This window comes from Rhea americana, unplaced genomic scaffold, assembly GCF_003343005.1.
Source record: "Rhea americana isolate MKP2758 unplaced genomic scaffold, rheAme1 scaffold_141, whole genome shotgun sequence".
Classification (NCBI taxonomy): domain Eukaryota; kingdom Metazoa; phylum Chordata; class Aves; order Rheiformes; family Rheidae; genus Rhea; species Rhea americana.
Genome location: NW_028185495.1, coordinates 1162782 through 1183821, shown reverse-complemented (window position 1 = coordinate 1183821; position 21040 = coordinate 1162782). Strand labels below are relative to the sequence as shown.

The window sequence follows — 21040 nt, the reverse complement described above, 5'->3', positions numbered from 1 at the left end:
ATTAGACATTATATTCAAATGCAGTTCTTACTTTCTGATTTTGTAATGTTTGGAAATAGTATCTGATTAGATTCTAAAGATAAAAAATAGGTTCCTATATTTCATATTTGAAAGAGAACACTAGAGTTCACTTTTTCAGATCAAATACAAGCTTACTAGTATTGTTTCAGCCTTATTATACCAGTTTTCCTTCAAGAAACACCGCAGTGCAACTCGCTATGGATTCCAAATGAATRCAGTAAAGTAGCAATTTGCTTCACTACAAAACGAAGGGAACACTCACTTTTCTTCAACCTCRCTCCTAAACAAGTGCATTTCAAATCTAACACGACAATGCTGATGCTTTTCACTGCACTTTCAATGGCAGCATCATCACTCCACTTAGCCAGCAGTCGTGCACTTTAAAACAGAAATTAAGAAATCTGGAAAAGCTACATTAAGACCTGGTGAATGCTGAAGACAGAGTCTGGTTTCCATGAACAGGATATATTTGGGGCCTATTTAATCACGTAGAAAGTTAGGTGCGAAATATTTTGCTGAGGAAGAGAAAGATATACACCTCTCTCCTGTGTGCTAAACCAGACTTTTTTTTTTTTTTTTTTTTCATTGATAGATGTTGCAATTTAGTAGGAATGGAACCAAAGCTTCTGCTTTTTTTTTTTTTTTTTTTTTTTAATTTAGTGTCACGTCAAGAAGGTAGTCATAAAATCCATTTGTCAACTATGTTTTTGGAACGAGGAGGGAAATAGCTCAACAGAAGGAAGACAAAGAAGAAGCAGCAGCAGCTATCAAGAGGTATATGCCCAATAAAGATCAGATGTAACTCTTTATCTTGTATTATACAGTCGGATCACGTAAGAAATTGGGGAGAATAATTTACTAGAGATCATGATTAACAGTAGCATTTCAATTTTTCAARGATTTTTCTGATGAATGAATTTTGATGTTATATTTATACTAATGAATGGTAAAGAAGAGATTTAGGATATCTAATGATTACAAATATATTTTGAGTTGTGCTTGAAGTTAGGAACAACAGATGGTTGGATGATACTGTACACCCCATATTTGAAATAAAAATAAAAGGGATGAAGCAAGGAACCTTTTGTTTTTGTTTTTTTTTTTAAAATAAAAGCAAAACGTACCATTGGTTGGGTGTCGAGCAAATGAGATAGAAAACCTTTTAACAGCAGAACCGCGTGTGGTGTCTGAGAAAGAGAAAAACAGGTACCTGAAATTCGTAACAGCTACCAAAAGAGAGACATTTTAAAAAAGGAGAGGAAGACGAAAAAAAAAAAAAAAAAAAAAAAGATGAGGTGTTAGAACTGAGTGGCATGCAGAGGGGACCAGGAAAAGGGGCTAAAATCTAAATAGAGGTTAAAAGAAGAAAGTTTGGGCTGTTGGTAACTACAAGATGTGTAATGAAGTGTATGAAAACAAGCAGAATGAGCTGGTGATTCTGGCATATGAGGTTATATTAGGTTAGAGTTGAACATTGAGTAGTGAATTTTGGGGGAGAACAGCATGAATACTGTTTCACCTCAATGTTAAAGGTATTTACATTCTATGATCTTTTGAAAGAATTTCTGTTCTACCCCGGATTATACAAAACTGAAAATCTCCTGCTCTTTTGTAAGCCAAACCCCACCAGAAAAGAGTCAGGAATCCTAAAATTTTCACCATAAGTATTTTAAAGTTATTAGTTTATCATTTCTCTCATTCACTGTATATGCTCTAAGCAATTTATTTCAAGATCAATAAGAAATGATTGAACCAGAAGTTTAAAATGAGAAAAAGAATTTCAAAACTATAATTTTAATGTATTGAAAAAATGCACTTGCTGAAATCTCTTGGCATGTATTACAAGTCTGTGAGCTAATGTTCAATCCAAGATGGTAACAAGAATTAACTATGCTATTAAGTTAAACATAAGCAAGCTATGGGCAATAAAGAAGCAACAGAAACTCGTACAATTAATACTAAGGCAAAGGATTCTAGGATTCCATTAAAATCAGTAACCTAGGATTTATCTTTAGAAGTTTAATGTGGCACATGGGTTTGTGCGTGCATGTGCGAGAGTGTGCACATACCATCTATGAAGCCAGAAGAAGTCAGCTTTTTACGATGAGTACGAGCATAATCCTGTAGGTTAGGTGCACTTGAAGAACCCCCGAGCACTGAGGTGCTAAACAGGCCCGCACAGTGAGACCCTGATGGGAGTTAGAGAAAATACATACAACAACCAGGTGTTCGTCCATTCACATTGGGGATGCATGCAGCATGCAAGCACAGGGCTCTTACCACACAAAAGGCAGCTTTTGGCAGTGCCTTGGACAGGTTCACAATATGCTTGTAATGTCAAAGTGGTACTTGTAGGCTGAAACTATCATAATTTATTGTGCTTCTACTCATGACACAGCACCCTCTGCTATATGTGCAGAGAGGACTGACTTTAACAAAGTGACTTCATATCCTGTTTTCAGGTTTGGTAAAGAAAAGTTACCAGTTAGCATCAATGTAAACATAATCAAAACAACAAAACAAAACCAAGATGATGATGCAAAAGTGGTGGGTTTTAAAACTTGTGGTCCTGAAAAAAAATTTAAAAAAATGGAAAATACTGCTCTTTGCTTTCATCCAAATCAACCTTTGAGATGACAGGCTGCAATGAAGTACTCATGCATTTCCACAGATTATATATGGAGACATTTCCCTTTTAAACTCCATGAAATGTTAACCAGATCAGAAATACTCTTTTAGTATTTCAGCTACCTTCATTGCCAATGGTAGAAGCTGAAAATATCTAAGAGTTTTACCAAGTTTAGTTCACTCAACTTCTTTCCTAGAGAAGACTTCTGTATGTTTCCATGCAATTGAGAACACATTTGTTTTCACTTGTACAGTCCTGCCACTAGGAGTTTTAACATATTGCTGAAAGCCATACACAGATTTTTTTTTTTTTTTTATAATCCACCATATATGAAATTCACATACACCAGTGAATAAAACGGAAAAAAATGCTGTAATTTTTTCCCTTTAATCTTCACTACCGCTCGAAGGGAGAAATGGTTCACTAGAAACTTATCTTTTGTATTTTAGATAAGTAGCACCATATTTTAAAGACCAACTATTCAGAGATATTTCCTTTCATTACTTTTGATGACCCAATGAGAGGAAACATTACTAGCACATGTGACCAATCACAGCCAAAACAAATTGGTGCCTGGTCTGTGGCAAAAGCACCAGAAGTAGGATCTTGACCTATACACACAAATATATCAACTTCCACAAGCCATATTGTGTCACACTGACAAAAGAAAAGTTGTTTAACTTTAGCAAGCACACATTAAAAAATGACTTCAGTAAACAAGAGCACCTGATGTATGCATTTTACTAAGGAAAAAAATATAGTAGGAAAAAAGTATCACAGAAAGATTAGACAAAAATATAGATCTTCACAAGGAAAGGAAAAGCTACTTCTAGCCTAATATATATATATATAGCTTATTCATTTTCTACATTACATTTTTCCCATAAGACATTTTACATTTACAGAAAAAAGATGCAATATTAATTCACAGTAGCGCAAAATTTCCTAGTTTTGCATATGGGTCAAATGAACGCCTGTTTCAAAGAAACAACAGAAAAACATTACTTGAATTAAAAGAATTTAAAACAATGCATTGAATTATAGCAAAATTAATTCTAACATTGAAAGAAAAAAAATAGATTTTAGTAAAGGAACTGTGTGCAAAAGCCCTGATACACTCAGGAAACTTGAAGTTTGTTTGGCTTTTTTCCTGCATTGGTACCGCGCTTTAAATTCTGTCAATTGCCCACAGTAGGAAACATTAATTATCTTCAAAAGTGTTTTAATGGTTTCCATAGTAGGCTTTTTCAATCCAAAAAATTCTGCAAAACACAACAGCTTAGTCATAAACTACATATTCTTAAAGATCTACATTATGTTAAAAATAATCCTGTGTACCTGTTTTGGGCAGTAAAGAGTCAGTAGTCTCAAATAATTTGCTCTTTTCAATAATAATTTATGTAAAACTTTTGCTGCAAAAAAAACAATTGTCCAGTTCAAAATGCTGTAGTGTTTCAGACAACCAGCAGATATTATTGATTACAAACACAACCTGGTCCTCTTCATATAAAAGCTTCTTTTAAAAAAAAAAAAAAAAAAATCCAAAACTGCGCAGAACAATGGGCAGAGGAAAAACTAACATGAAACCAAATGTCAATTATATGCACATACCTAGACCACTCTGCTTTTGTTCCAGAATAGTTCTCGGTGTTCGTAAATTACTATTGCTTTCTGATAGAACCTGGATATAAAGAACAGAAAAATAAGGAAAAGTAGAACAGCAGCATGAAATGTCTATTTAATTTGATACAGCAGCCTGTTTCAGACAGACAAGTGTTAATAAGCTGTATGATAAGTGTTAGTAAAAATATGTAAAGGAAATATGAAAGATCATGCAATATCCCCTTCTGAAGGGAGTCCATTTCACATATGAGTTCCTTGCAATGAAGTGGTGCAAAGCAAGCATTCAGAATGAAAAAGGACACAGATCAAGACATATATGAGAACAGACATTTGAGACAGATTTTGTTTTATTTTACCAAATGCACTCTCCTAAACTGCGCCTGTATTGAAAAAAGGAGGGGAGGGAAGGAAAGACAGACAAACTATTGAGGACACCATACAATCACTGATCCATGCACGGGCTCAATCAGTGTAATCTTCAGATGCTCACAGCCTTTACCGAAATATACTTTTCCTACATAAATAGTTTTAAATTTTTCCACAATAAAAAGAAATTATGAAAATTTTTATAAAGAAAAGGGGTTAACAGAACACCATCCATTGCCATATGCATAAACAATATCTTGAAATATTAAGCAGTCTTTAGATGTTCATTGACGCTTCAGAAATATGTCTTTTTCTGCTTCTTCCCAAGCATTTAGATAAATCTTCAAAATATTGTACAATTCAATGGATGATGTACTGTGTTGGGAGTTTTAGACACCTCCAGATACAGAAGGCAAGAATTATTAGTGCTAGAGTTTGTTCCCTGCAGTAGTTAATACCAGGCCACTGAAAATATGATATATGCAAAATAAGTTTTGAGTAGCAATATGAAGTTCCAAATAAATTATTTTAAAWTGTATTGTTTGCCATTATATAAAAAAGAAAAGTTTTTCAATTTACCTACCATCAAATTAAGCAATGCCATTTTCAAAGTCTTAAAGGACAACTAAGCCAAAGCAGAGTTTCATTAGGCAGTAGACTATGTCTTTTCTACTGTGTTAACATTTGCATTTCCTATAGAGAAACCAATTCTTCAGGGAGATATACAACGCATTTAGTGGAAAAAACACGCACTTACTCTTTCTTTTTTTTTCCCCCCCAACATTCACGGGAAGTAATTTTAAGAAGTGGAAGAATTTGCTTTAAATGTAATCCATAACAAGGGATTAGATGTCCTTAAAGACAGTTGGTTGTTGCTCGGAATGCATAATAATGTTGAATGAAGTAAAGTTTAAAAACCTGTTGCCATGAGCCAAAAATACTGGATGTGAAAGCCAATGATTTAGGGGAGACAGGGGAAGAAGTGATTTGTTCCCCTGATCTGCGTCTTCGACGCCCAGTACCCACACCACTGGTGTAATGCAGCCAGGTACCAATACACTCTGGGCTAGACACACTCAGGGGGCTCTCTTCCTGGAAGTGAGAAAGGGGGCAAAAAACAGCAAAGCATGCAAAGTTAGATTCAACAGAGCCAAATGAACAGAAAAGAAAAAAACCCAGTCTGCTTGCACCCTTTTATATACTGATTTAAAACTATTAAACAGTGACTAGGGAAGAGCAACATTACAAAGTTATCAGTTCTGCTCATGATCAATTATCTTTAATTACAACAGCTTCACCAAATTCTGGTAGACTGTTAAATAATGGTATGGTATGAGACCAAAATTACTGGGGTCAATAATTGGACCAAAACTTTAAAAATTTCCCTACGTGCTGGAAACAACATCTATTATTTTTGACATACTGTTTAATAGTTTCCCCCTCTAAGTACAACAACCTTTCCTATTTACTACTTAATAGCTTCCATTTCTAGTCTGTAATTTTATCTAAAATTTTCTAATGATTTTTAGAATTGTCTTGGAGATTTTACAGCTGACTATCTGGTAGTGGCACCATTGGTTTTCCAAGTTAGATTATATAAATATTTTTAATTTTCTGATGCTGGACAACTATAAGACTTCAAGGGGACAGTGTCAGGCTAAGATTCCCTTGTGTCCTACATCACTATATATTATTTTAATGATTAGTAATGAACATTTTTAGTAATACAGAATTCAATTTTCAACGCTGATGAGCCTTATTTTCTCATTTTTCTATTAGAATTGGTTTTTTGTTTTCATGACTCAATGCAGAATTACAATGCTTTTTCTGTAACTATTACTGGACTATGACTCAGATTAAAAGTTGCATTACCTGACAGTGTCCCTTTAATTAACGGACATAAGTGAAAAGAGAATTGCCTACGGCAGGGAGGAGGGGAAAAAAATAATAAAAAAAATCAAGGCAGTTGCAGTTTAAGTTGTAATAAAATGACATTTTTAAAAACACCTGAAAATACCATTTGGTATAAAAATTCCAAATACTGGTTTTGCAGATTTCAGTTTGCCAGATGAGACTTCCAATTTTACTTTTTCAAAAAAAAAAAAAAAAAATCATAGTGAATGATTTCTTTAAGTAGACTATTTCCTTCCCAGAAATAAACACTGAATGCTGCAACACGTTCTATTCAAACATGCATTACCAGCACAGTCAAAATTTAGCAATGTCATTAATATCTTTTGAAAGCAGCTTTGAAATAACTTACAAGAATGAAAATGGTTAAAAGTTGAAAATATTTTAAGTTGTGTGTGTGTGAACTCATAAGGAGGAGGGGAGCTTGCATGATCATAGTGAAAGCAGCTTTTAAAAATCCAAAGTACTGATGTTGTGAGCATTTGTTTATGATAAAACTTGTAGATAGAAAATGTAAGACATTCACATTTATTACTTCTGTTAATTTATGAAAGTCATGTGAAGTAATAAAGATATACTTGTAAAAGAAAACCATGCAYCTTTTTCTCTCCACACTACTAATAACCAAGTTACTTGTAAATCTTACTTCCGTAATAGTCGCATTTTGTACAAACAGCCCATTTTCAACACAAACACAAAAGGAAAAGCATTTGGTGCAGATCTTAAGTTCTGATGGTTTTAAGCAACTGAAAATGAGGTAATATGAAGCTGTTAGTCTACTTCTAACATTAAAGTCACAGAAGTGCCACTATGCACCAGCTGAAGCTTTGCCACTCAACCACACAAGTGGTAACATGACACTGCTGTGCATCCTCCACTGCTGTGACATTAAAGCCGTATCTGTGAAGCATACCTAGATATCATGGCCTTCAAAACTGGAGACTAGACTGTTCGGGTTATCTAAAGACTTCATGAAATGCAAAACCCACCCACTTCAAAAAATACTGACAGTTTGTTCTCTTACCTTCAAATGCTGGACCACTGGAGCCACTTTCACTCCATGTGAAAGCAAAACAAGTGAAAACATCTTGCCTCCTGCACCTTCCCTACCACCCCAAATCCTCCATCCCCTCTCAGCATGATTGCCCTCAAGGCTTGCTTTATTCCCAGTAGCAGCTGTCTTGTAAGGATGAATACAAAAGCAATGTGTGTTAGTTTGAAAGAGATATGGGCTTAGACTGAAAAGGTCTTCATTTTCAAATAGGTTTTTTTCTAACATGGTTTTAAAGGGTAGTGGAAGAAGGAAATATTTTATGCCAAAATAATCACTCATTTAAAAAAGATTCATTCAGGTAGGTCACTGCCATGGAAGATTTCCCGTAGAATTAAAGCAATTTTAAGAGGTATAGTATCATTCTGTTTTTGTGTAATCAAAAGCAGAATTGCCTTTTTTTTTTTTTTTTTTTTTTTTTTTAAAAGTAAGCAGAAAGTTAATTCCTATAAAAGACATGCTCTGGAACAGAAACACTTACTTCAACAGAACCAATCTTCCTGGATCTTGGAAGAGGTGACTTTCTGTGTATGTGAATTGGGTCCGATACCATTGGCTTGAACATCACTACTGACCGATCTGTTTCATCCCTTTTAGAAGCATGTGCCTCCTCATCACTATCATTTCTATGGGAGGTTTTCTTTGAGCCTTCATTCTACAAGCAATAGGTAAATCCTTTTCAATTTAGTTACACGCTTTGCACCATATAGACAGAAGTGGTCATTAAGTAAATATTTTGGGAAAACCAAAAGCAAGTTGATTTTGAAAATACAGAATATTAATCATATATTACTTAATGACTAGTCATACAAGTATATGTTGCTCTACACTTTTATACGTCTATGAGTTTTTGCTCCTGACTAGCCACTGCATGAGACAATGAGGTCTTAATTAACCATACTGCTCAACCTCAAAGTCTTACTCCAATTTTCTGTTGACGTAGTGGTAGAATTCTGGCCCTAGAAACCAACTGCAGAATTCTCACCAAGTTTTACTTTGACTTATTTCTTAGAAAACGGGTAGTAACTGCACAGACCTGCACACACAACTTCAAAAACATCAATCYTTCCTCATCTATCTGTATTATCAAACATTCCAAGCCACTCAACCTTCTTAGATATTTCTTACATTTGCCATAACATCATTAATGTGGCACTACCTGCTAACACTACTTTTACTACAATGAGTACTTTGCATTTCTAGTGATACAGTTGAGCAAAGCCAAAAAAGGCCCAAATTGTGTGTTCCCTAGTGCCTGTCCAAAATGGAACACTGCATTGGGATTACCTTTATTTTTTTTAAGATATTTTTCTACCAAAAAAATTTCACATTTTCACCTAACAATCTTTTAGTATTTATTTTAGGTATGTCAACATCTAGAAATCAATTTTTGTTTTAAAGAAAGACGTAATTATTACCTCTCGGGAGGCAGGTCTGTATCCATATCCGGCTGGTAAATTTTTATCTTCCTCACAGCCTTTTGCGCCTGGACTAAAGTGCAGCTCTACATGAAAACGTTCCTCTGAAGAAAGTTCCTAAAGYAAATTATAAATATGTTTACACCTTAATACCCAGTTCAGAACTACCCCCTTTCTGAAAATATTTACCCATTTTAAATACCTTGTTTGGATCCTCATAAAGCATGATAACAATCTGAGTCATGTAATTGAGTTCATTGACAATATTCAGATAATCCATAGCTCTCTTCCATTGTTCATCTTTTGACTCCTTATGAAAGGGATTGGGGGGGGGAGGCAGAAAAAAACCACTGTGAACAACATTTAAATCTCAAAAATTAGAAATCAGTGATTTGCTTTAAAAGAACTGATGATCTCCATGACCCCCACCCTTTCCATTTACTTTGGATTTTACTTTCATAGCAGAAGTACAAAGCTCTTCCCAGGTAATGGAAAAAAAAAATACATACCCCTCCAGAACAACTAGAAAAAATAAAAATAATTTTAAAATACTCAAATAAATAAAAGGTGGCGATCAGAACTTGTGATATTTTATTTCATTTTATCTTTCATGTTCTTTTGGTAGCAACAGCATATGTAGACTTGTAGAGAGAAGAAACATTCTAAATTCTCCTGATAGGAATCTCTGATTTTGCTATAAAGTAGTTTCAAGTAGTATTTGGACAAAAAGTGAAACATATATATGTATGTATGTATATGTACATACACACAAAAACATGCATGCATACACACACACACACACGCATACATACATACGTATACATATCTTTTTTGCCCCTCCAAGTTTAGGCTTAACAAGACAGAGGACAAAAAATGAGCAACTGGAACTTTCAGCTGTGTTTCTAGGTATTTCTCTACTAATCAAATGGAAAAAGTAAATGGAGGCTTCTAGAATATAGGGGGGAACACCCTCCCATACATTCCTAAACCATTTAAAATTAACATTCACCTTCTTCATGCTCTAAAGGTAGGCCAGTAATTATGAAACACAAAATTACAGGAAAATTAAAAGTGTGTCAGCCTAAAACTAAAGGTTTTATGATGCTATATCATCATGTCACATTGAAGTCTAGGACTAAAAGTGCTCTTTGGCTCAGTGAGTTCAACTATCTGCTACCAGAAGCAAGTAGATCAATACAAATATTTCAAAAATTAATAAATTAAATAAGGCTGTATCTAAGAAGCAGCTACATAGGCTCTAAGGTGCTACATTTATCCTCTCCATGCAGCTCAGTGGGGTCACATATGAATTTGGAGAGCTTGTGTCTTTTCATTCTTGGTTTTGAGGCCAAAAAGGTGGTGAATAATGCATCACCTTCAAGTGTTATACAATAATATGGTTAACTGAGACAATCCACTAAGCAGTGCAAATGTTGCACTATAGAACATTCTTAAAGCCAGGTAGGGAGGTCTTGACCATATGCCAATGGACAAAAGTTACAGGCCAATCCAAAAGCGAATTCAAGAGAAATTTGNAAAAAAAAAAAAAAAAAAAAAAAAAAAAAAAAACAGAATTAGTTATAGGTGAGAATTTAAAACAAAAGACTGGGTTATCTGCCTTTTTCAACTCTCTTGAGACAGTAACACATACAGTGGAACACACCAATGGAACTCAGCATTTCTTTAAAAGGTATAGTCAAGAAGCCACCGTTTTCCATAAATGAACATTCTAACCATTTGCAATATATCCTTCATACATAATTAGAAATCAAATAGTTCAAGAAGTGTGATATTTTCAGAGCCACCTAAGAAAACTAACTGATGTAATTTTAGTGAGATCTGCTCATTTAGGTTCCTCGTAAAATACCAGAGTTTTAGAAGAAAGTGTTCAACTTACATCACATAAGGCACCATAGCGAAGGGTGGATAACAGGGAATGAACATGACTCTCGCTGGTGAAATACAGCCGCGTACGAACATGACGTTCAGGGGACATAACACCCCTGGAGTAGCTTGAAAATAAAAAATAAATAAATAAAAAAAATTAAAGTAAAAAAAGAAAATAAAAAAGGAAAAAAAAGTCTTATTAGACTATAATGAGATGTGACCTCATTTTAGAAACAGCTGTTAACGAATAAATCAGATTTTTTAAATGACTGTGAGCCGGTAAGACATTTTCAGTATGAAAGCTAAAGCTATGGATTACCTACAGTAAATCTTACAGAAGTTAATGTAACTATATAAAAAAGGTAAAAGACTTACAGAGGGTGAAGCTTATTTACAGTATCATCATCTTGAGTTCTCTGAAGGTCAGAACGGATTTTTCTAACTAGAGGAGTGCAGTAACCTTTGGCAATCTCTAGTTTCTCAGCCTTGGAAATACCATATTCCTGTACAAGAAGAAACCGACTTCTAAAAATCCAGTTAAAGATAAAACACCTTTACATTCAAGGCCTATTAGTCATCTATTGTTTTGTTCTGGTTGCAAACTGGCTTTTAAAATGTTTTTAGTACACTTGAATACTATCTTCCTTTCAAATAAGGCAGGGCCTGATGTCATCTCAAACAGCATAAAGGCATTCACTAGTTCACTTGTAATGTAGTGAACTAGCTTATTCACTAGTTAAGCCACAAAAGTGGATTCATCTTGCTACGAAGCAGCTCTTTCCCTAAGCAAAAGATCTAGAGAATTATTTTTTTCCTCTTACATGATCAGACATTTATGATGAGTTTAATCCCACTTCATTTCAATTAACTATCCTTTTTACAGTCAATAGAGATAGGCACAATATGTATTTTAGCTCGGGGTAAACCATCCCACAGGAGATCCTACCTAATTCACCTCAAACAGTACTGAAAAAAAGATTCTTTTAAAAGATTCTTTCTTTTTCTAAAGGAAAGACATTCAGTAGTAAAATACAACTGCATTTATAACATTTAAAACCTCCTTGTTCAAAAGCTTCATGCTCTATGCTACATATCAAATGAAAGCATACTCATCATTATAATGGACATCCCGGTTACGCTGTTACCCTAGAAAGAAAGATAAGTGTTTTTTCTTTGCATTGTGTGGGTCCTCCAAGTTTTCTTTGCTTGAATTCCTTCCAAATTTACCCTTATTTTATATCCACTCTTCTCTGAAGCTCTATTCAAAATTAACCTTTTAGTGTCATTTTTGCTCTCCCTGCTATCAGGGAGTTTCAGAGATGTAGAGGGGAAGAATCTCCTTTACTTGCTGCATAATATACAGATCACAATTCTCCAATATCGGTGCTCTGTAACTGCAGAGATACTTGGGGAGACTTTTCGTCTGTTCCACACTACAATGTAATTTCAAGTCCTATAGCCTACAACATTTTAGGCTAACCTGAATTTAACAGTCTGTACTGCAAGGAAGTTCATCTCGTCTACTTCTAGCCTTACATTCTGTGAAATTCAATGTATGTATGTTTTTATGAAGGAGTGTTTGTTACCATTTTAAGGCAGCAGAAAGGTCTTTTAAAATTTAAACTAATTAAGAAAAGTGAAATTAGATAGATTAGGGTTAACAATGTCTGTTTGCAACAGCCTGAAGATAAAGCTTATAAAAGCAGGAAGAATGAAGTAAAATAAAATTTCAGAATACACAGGTGTTGACACTAGCTCCACTTAAATCCACACTGAATAACTGAGATGAACAAGTTTATTTCAATGCATTGTATTATATGAAACCTATATGTTCATATTTTAGAGCTGCTAGAAAAAAAATCACTCTGAATACATAAATTTGGTGAATTATGAATCAAAACTTTTCTGATGCTAAATAATCTGCTTGTGACCAGAAAGTAGTGAATTTTAAGGCTTCTATTACTGCAAAATACAGGCCCATTCAAAGGAAAAAAAAACCTAAAGAAAACAAAAAAACAAAAAACAAAAAAAACAGAACAGGCATCTTTCAAATAATTTGACTGAACATTTTTGAACATTTACTCTATAAACAATCTGCTTAACAACCAAAAATGTTTACCTGAGGGATCACAATGTCAGCTAAAGCCTTTGAAAGCCTGTATAATTCCATTGTGTTTTCTAATTTTAAAGAACCGTTGTGCTGAACATCATATTTTATACAGTCATAAATATCAGGAATTTTGCTAATATCGTATCTTCCATTCTTCGTTTTAAAATCTTTCTCCAACTTGGCCCACCTGCGCAGCATTAGTTCTAGTGTTTCACTATGGTACAGTTGAATATCTGGACAGAAAGATACGTCATTCAAGTATTCAGGATCATCCAAATGACAAAAGCACACTTTTAATTATTTTAATAACACTTTAAAACAATGTTAACAGAAATGAATAAAAATTTAGTTTTATAGAATACATCACTGGCCTTGTAAGCAGAACTACAGTGCCAATAATAAAGTGTCCTAAAGCACAAATCATATTTAAAAAAACCCAACCAAACAAGAATGCTTTAAAACAAGAGTGCATATCTGATTCCTTTCTTGCATGTGTCTACAGCAGAAGCCAGGAGACTAGCAAGAAAGGATGCTTGACCCCCCCAGTCACAGGATAGGAGATTGGGCCAAACAGACAGAACATCAACACTACCTACGGGTGACACAAATTCAGTGCCCAGCTTCCACGTAGAAGCTGCTTACATACTATATCCTGTGGAGAACAGTGATGAAAAATGGTCTCGTACTCAGCTAGTATTAAAAACCCCCAAAACAACACACCACACACATACCACCACTTGTGGTCGATCCAAGCACTGGTTTTCCTGTGGTCRTTATTCACCACCATTAATCCAGAGCATCATTTTATGCAATATTACTATGCATCACATACAGTAAGATTTTCATCATAGACACTTAAATAAAAAAAAGTTTCTATCCAACTTAACTTTATTACCATTTGCTTTTCCTATTCCTTTTGCAAATTGGTGAGTCCCAAATTATGACAAAAATTTCTGCAGATATTTGAAAGCTACCTTCAGTTTCTAGATAACAGCCCTTTTCTCCAATATGACCATGGGTTCTTCCTGCTGCTCTCATACAATTTTGAAAGCAGAAAACTTTTATTCTAAAAATCACACATACAAGATCAGACTGTGAAAATCCCTAAGGCATTGTTGATCAAAGTTCTGCTAAAAGGCAGATTAATGAAGAAAGGTTATATTATAATTCTCTCTCAAATATAAGTGAGAGAAACAAAATATGACTACAAAATATTTAAGTACCTGCAGACTTTGGATCTTCCATTCTTTGCCTGATCTGAGAAGTCAAGCTCTGGATTAAGGAATAGACTTTGTCACATGTCTTTACAGGATTTTTGATAAACTGCATTGATTTTATCAGAGAGATGCTTCCAGATGGAGTAAGCTGCAATTTCAGATAAACATAAAATTATCTAAACAACTGGTTAATTTTGAAAGTGTATTGTTATTTTTGAAAGCATTTCTCAATTATCCATTCCCCTTAGAGGAATTAATGAGATAAACTGAGAGGTAGTAAGATTTACTAGAGATTCAAAAGCTTACAAGAAATTTAGAGGGTAAATAGTTCCATACAGTAGACTTTAGCAAGTTTAGCAAGTTTCAGGAATTGATTTTTCTAAGAAGTAAAAAAAAAAAAAACTGAGGACGTTTAACACTTCATATACATTTAGCAATTTTCCACAATTTCCTTTCAGTAATTTAAAAGCTCACTAAACAATTTATAAGAAATGTTACAGCAAGCCCTGTGTAATTCATAAGTAATTCAAGAGGATTAGTGCTCTGATACAGGAAAAAAATATCACATTGTTTCCCCCAAACTGCAAGCAAGTAAAAAGAACAAATCAAAACAAAAAAGGGTATTATCACTTTAAAAATTCTAACATTAGTGTATTTCAGTGACTTTTAGAAGAGCATACTCAATAGTTTCAGGTGCCTTTCAAACCCCATAGCATTTATACGAAGGAAAAAACAAAACAAAACAAAAATCCTGGTACCATCTATTACTTTCTCCAGCTCCTGCTAAATCCACTACTAACAGTGATTTTGATGCTACTTTCAATCTGTACATTTAAATGAGTTCACATAAGAGTATACATGCAAAATAATAAATTATTTTTGAAAATTAATAAAATTAATTTTCAACAATTTGCTGTCAATATCTTTTAGAATATAGCTGATTAAACTTAATTATCATTTTGAGGATTTGTTTTCAGTTGTTATACCAGGCACAGTATGGTCATTGGAAGGGATTAAGAAACAAACAAACAAACAAACAAACAAACAAAAAAACAAAAACATGTTCCTAACAAATGATACTTGCATTTAAAAACAAGAATAATCATTTGTATTTTGTAAAAACTTTATTAAGATGCACTAAATTAGTATGTTAATGAGACACTTCCTTTCACTGTTTAGAACGTGTTCCACTGGTTTCTGGTTCCAATGGAACCAGAAAAAGGCCTTGTAGCAAGTTAAACATCGGTATAAACTTTGATAAGTAGACAATACATTTTGCAGTACTGCACATCATCAAAGTTAACTATTGCCTATATATATATATATATATATATAAAAAATATTATATATATATATATATATATATATATATATATGAAAATATATATATATATATATATATATATAAACATACTTAAATCTCTTGAACAATTAAAAAAAAATATTGGAACAGTGAAAAAGATTTACTAATGTGGTCTCTATCAAAAACTATAATCCCATCTCAAAGATAAATGAACTCCCTGTTTATTACTTCAATAAAAATATTTGCTTGATGATTTATTTCATTTCACAGAAAAAGTAATCATATTCTAACCTTATCATAATCGTCTGCAGTAAATTCTCTGTCTCTCTGAAGAATTTCATGGAGTCTTGCTTTAACACGATGCTGACAGCTGCTTAAAGAATCACTGTCACTGTCCAGCAGACCATTCATATTAGCACTTTTTACCATCTGGACAAGAATAGGAGTCAGTTCACCCTCTAAGGCCAGTAGTCCCTGAAGCAAATAACAGAATTAGCTGAACAGATGAAGATGCAAATGTAAGAGTACCTTTAAAAAAAACGTCAAATAACAAAAAATTTAAATCAAGGTTATATCACTTGCCTATGTGTTAGATATATAGGGACTTGGCAGATAATTTTTGCAGTTTGCATGGAAGTGGCCCCCAAAATGCAGCTTTAGGGTGTAGGATAGCTAGTCAGTGCAGCTGTGGTGGTGATGTGCTCTGAGCATGCTCCCCAGCAGCAGCTGACACTTGCACGTCAGAGGTGCTGCCCGAGCTCCAGGGAAGCCCTGGCTGTGAAGGTCTTGAACCAGAGGGGTGCCTGGCACCTCTCCCCAAGACCTGGAGTAACAGCAACCTAACATATGGGGAACATGCTCTGGTCAAGGTGCTGAGCCACCAGGTGAAGAGCTATGGGAAGACTTAGCAGGATCAGGGAGGACACACAGGAAACAGAGAGGGTCTTTGCAGAGATTCTACAGAAGCAAAAGCCAAAACCCACTTTGAAAAAAAAAAAAAAAAAAAAAAAAAAAAGGCACAACCGAAGGCTATGTTTGAACAAGAGGTGGCTGAATATGTCCAAAATGTAAGTGGACAGAAAATAAGAGATATTTCTGGCAACAGAATGAAAGCGTCTTCTCTGTCTGCAGAAGTGCATTTACAGATTAAGGATGGCACACCAGCACAGGTACAGGAGATCTAGCTCTGTCAGAAGTGGCATTGGTGTTGGGTGAACCTGAACCATGGTTCACCTCAGCTCCAATAAATTGCTATGAAATAGTAAGGTGTATACCCACAATATTGTCAGCATGTCTTACTTATTAGTTGGTTATTCTGAAAGGCCAAATATGAAAGCATCCTGTAACAACCTTTTATTCTAACAAATTTTTCCTATTAATTCCAAAAAGCAATGAACATATAATCTGTATTGCAATTTCCCCTTTAAAGCAGTTTATTAATTCCACATCTGTTATAATTTCAAACCCTAGTTTTCGGTATACAGTTACAAAGCAATATGCAAAAGAGTGTTTCAATCAAAGTGTGGCCTCCTGAACTCCATTCCCTTCGATTCAACTGAAGGGACTGAAAATTGATCTTTTGGTCATGTAAAAATGAATGCACAGTTAAATTAGTTCTAATATAGATATGCTTTATGTATCTCACACACACACACACACACWCACWCACACAAAATTTGAGGAAAATAAATCCCAAACACAGAGGCAAAGTAGAAACTATAAATATTTCTCTCTTTTGAAACTGGTTACTGGAAGAGACCAAGATGTATTGCTATGGCTGTGTAAGTTGAACCTGTCTGCAGAGAGCTGCTCTCTGAGCTTCACATGCCAGGCTCATTAACAGAAATCTTATCACATTGCGCTAAATACATTTTCAAAATATATTTCTTTTGAAATGCAGCCTTGTTACTCTGTGGACTGTAATAAACCACAGAACTCTCTGAGTCTTCAGCAGAACAAACAATCCTGAGAACATCAAGATTTTAAACTGAAATTGCAATTGCCCACTGTACCTTYGCAAAAGCTGCTGCAGTCATCTGAACTCGTCCYTCATCAGAGGCATAGATTTTGAGATCATGTCGATAAGTGCTATGTAATCTAAGCAAACCACATCCAGGAAATCCAGCATAATCTCCTATCAAAGAAACATTCTGCTCAAACTCTTATTTTGCACTTGATCAACTTCAGAAGTGATTAGTTTATGCCATTTCAACACAACTACTTTTACCTTGTCCACCAGGATACATGCACCTGAAAGCCCTTCCAAGCTCCTCTGCTTGAACCCTGCCTGCAGGGGTCAGTTCTCCTCCCCATTTTAGAACCAGAAGCAGTGATGGCTCATTTCTTCTATTATCTAATTGTGCATAGAGAGAGGAGTTCAGTAATGAACTATATTAAAATTATTTTTGTTTATAAATAAAAATACTGGAACTATGCAGGGCTTTAGTAAAGGAGCTCTTCAACAATATAAATTTTTAATAGCATTCTATCATTAAGAAAACACTGACCTAGAGGACAAAATGGGCACTTAAAGAAAACTGCAGTAGTTCAATTACAGAGAAAATGTAAGTGAAAAATGTTTAGTGAGAAATCTGAGGGGGGAAAAAAGGCCAGAAAGTTAAAACAAATAGGATGCTAAATACCTAGAGTTATTTCACTCAATACTCAGAAAAGCTCAAGAATTCTTTAAAGATAGTAGAAAACAGTATGTGGGATTTTCCCCATATCTGCCTCAGGACATCATTTCTGGTGAATCACTGAAGCTTCTTTCCCCCTACCTTTCTGTTATATAAAAGCAATGTTAAAATACCTAGCTTTAGGTATACAATTCAGCAGATTAAGAGACTGCTGAGTATCTGCCATCAATACAAACATTCTAAGCAATGTATTCCTATCGAGAATTTTGCACCATTAATTCCTTCGTTATGTAAACRGATATCTTATTAAGACGGACTACATGGTAAGGTAATACAACACCTTCTTCTTCACTGGAAGTTTTCGGGCAACCATGAGGAAGATACGTTAACTGGACTTTGCGATTTATCCCTGAAAAATGCCCATACCTGAAGCAGAAATTGGTGGAGGAAGGGGGGGAAGAAAGAAATAACATTTCAGATAAAAATACATATTTTTCCAATACACGTTCCAACTTATTGTGCTCCTGTAATAGTTAGAATATAATAAAATTATGTTGCCCATTGATTAATGAATATGGTTGCCCATATACTGAAAAAGTGCTTGCAACAAACCTTATTCAACAAGTATTGAATGACTACAAAAATAGCAATCATCCTACAATGAAACATTTCAAAATATTACGCACTATACTGTTTACTGCACCGAACACAAAACTGAAAAACAGCATATGCCTAGCAGCCAAAAGCAACCTATATTTTCAGATTGCCTGTGTAATTTATTCAGATCTACAACCACCAGTATCTAGAATCTGATCTGGCAGTAAAAATGGCCACTATTTGTTGGCCAGTGAAGTTTTCAGGCTGGACTCAATAGATCTGAAGAGTAGAGATCTGTTGCATATAGCTCAATAATTACTGGTTTTGCCCTGATTTTTTAAAACAAAATTAAAGTTTCTGTTACCATTTAGTATTTTAAGACCCCAGGTCTTTAATAAACCTTGAAATCTTAGTTTGATTTAAAAAATATTTCATGTTTTATATACAAATCCTTATCTATTTGGAATCTGCCAAGTTTGCTAAAATGTGGGCAGTACACATGTCTACAGGCTCCAGCAGACTTCATTATGTCACACACTGCAAGAGACAGACCCTACATTCAAGTACTTCAGGTTTAAAAACATACAAGAAAATAAAATTTGAGATTAAAGAAAGTAGTCCTTTCATAAAAAGTGTACTGAGACACATGCTAAAGTAAGCATTAAGTTCAATTTAAAAATGTAAGGAGAAAACATGGAAAGAGGCCAGGTCTTCTTGATCCCTCCTTAACACCAAACATGATGCCATCCTTTCTCTTACTAATCCTTATGCTTTAATTAATATATCGTTGCATATTATTTGTTAATCATTGCAATTCTAAGTAGTAACTGTAATAGTCAAAGAAGTCAAAATAACAGAACTGTACTGCTATGATGGATTAGACAAAATTAGATACTTACATTTCTAACACAGTCTTTAGCTGTTCAAGTTTTGCTTTACTTTCTTCAATTTCAGAATCATTGTTTTGCCCAAGTTCTACAAGAAGTTGCCTTGCTATATCAAGCACTTCCTAAAGAAAGGAAGGATAGGAATTCCTTAAAACAAATACATTATTTTCTAGTTTTAAAATACCAGACAGAAAAAAAATAAAGACAAACTTGCCTGCAACTGTTTTGGTTTTTTCAGTTTTAGTTTTCCAGATTTATATCCATCACATTTTTCAAAGAGGTCAAAAAACCTTAGGAGAAAGCATATTGATTAAAACAAGCAAAAAAACCCCAATGAATCACATCTAGTAAGAATGTTAGATTATTGCTTAAATAAGTGGCTTTTAAAATTAAAGTGGCCAGAAAATTAGCATCCTCACATTATAAGAAAAGTATGTTAAAATCTGAACTTCAGAGCTCAAGCCAACCTTTATTCATTCAGATCTTTTCTCCCTAGGAAGTCTTCAACACATTACAGAAGTCAGAGAAATACTGACTTGCCAAGCATTAGTGAAAAAAACAAGCAAAAAACAACTCCCCCCTCTCGCCCCTCCCCCCCCATTCCCTACACATCAAACGACACAGTATTTTTGAGTATACAGCTAGGTCTAGTCTTAATCTTCAAGAATCATCTTTGAGAAATGGAGATTATAAATACCAAATAGACAGTTCTACGTACTTACATTATATATGGCTGAACGTAAGAATTTAGTCTCAGTATGAAGAATAATTATGTTTTACTGAAATTGCACATTAACTCCAGGGCTGCTAGGTAAGGCACTTTATAATCTCTAACCTAAAGATGGTATCTACCAAAAATTCCTTATACTCATATGGCAGAGGACAAAAAACTGGTGCAGTAAGATTACAGTTCATATAAGAACAACAGTACGACAAAAACAGAAAGCCAGAGAAGACATACCATCATGGCAAACTAGAAATATTCTCTGCTATCATGTTTTGAGTAAAGACCCAGAAACAAAGGCACTTTCACCAGGCTTAAACAGGAGTGTTTATAAGGCACAACATGGGATGAAGTCTGCACAATTAATTTGACTGTCTTGTCAGAGAGAAAGGTGCATGCTTGTTATTTACCTAGAATAACATGGGTTAGATTTAAAAGAAAAAAACAAAAACAAACTTGTAGGCATGAAACTTCTGCTCAATTCATTGCATTACTTCCACACACCCATGAAATGAGTTTGGTTCTAAAGTTACAAACCCAAWTTTTTTCAAAATTCAACTTACTTCTGATGTTTTACTTCCATTTTCATTTTTTGTTTTGGTGTTCGGTCCCCATGACGTATTACAGCTATAACACATCTAAGCTCCATCCTGAAATTTT

At 34.4% G+C, this 21040-nt stretch overlaps 1 protein-coding gene across 10 annotated transcripts in view; it reads right to left on the bottom strand.

Moving 5' to 3' along the window:
• PPIP5K2 (diphosphoinositol pentakisphosphate kinase 2) overlaps window positions 1-21040 on the bottom strand; it is a 49561-nt gene that overhangs the window by 7594 nt on the left and 20927 nt on the right. For 4 of the 10 annotated variants that reach the window (XM_085298767.1, XM_085298769.1, XM_085298768.1 and 1 more), the window contains 18 exons: window positions 20944-21030; window positions 19867-19946; window positions 19669-19774; window positions 18513-18598; window positions 17764-17889; window positions 17549-17670; window positions 15828-16010; window positions 14240-14381; window positions 13026-13249; window positions 11282-11409; window positions 10917-11031; window positions 9222-9329; window positions 9020-9136; window positions 8083-8256; window positions 5558-5731; window positions 4262-4331; window positions 2091-2210; window positions 1146-1208 (listed from right to left, as the gene is read on the bottom strand). In XM_085298767.1, coding sequence (XP_085154893.1) covers window positions 1146-1208; window positions 2091-2210; window positions 4262-4331; window positions 5558-5731; window positions 8083-8256; window positions 9020-9136; window positions 9222-9329; window positions 10917-11031; window positions 11282-11409; window positions 13026-13249; window positions 14240-14381; window positions 15828-16010; window positions 17549-17670; window positions 17764-17889; window positions 18513-18598; window positions 19669-19774; window positions 19867-19946; window positions 20944-21030 — 2225 coding nt within the window. The remainder of the gene's footprint in view (window positions 1-1145; window positions 1209-2090; window positions 2211-4261; window positions 4332-5557; window positions 5732-8082; window positions 8257-9019; window positions 9137-9221; window positions 9330-10916; window positions 11032-11281; window positions 11410-13025; window positions 13250-14239; window positions 14382-15827; window positions 16011-17548; window positions 17671-17763; window positions 17890-18512; window positions 18599-19668; window positions 19775-19866; window positions 19947-20943; window positions 21031-21040) is intronic. The other 6 variants (XM_085298770.1, XM_085298771.1, XM_085298772.1 and 3 more) reach the window with 6 other exon arrangements.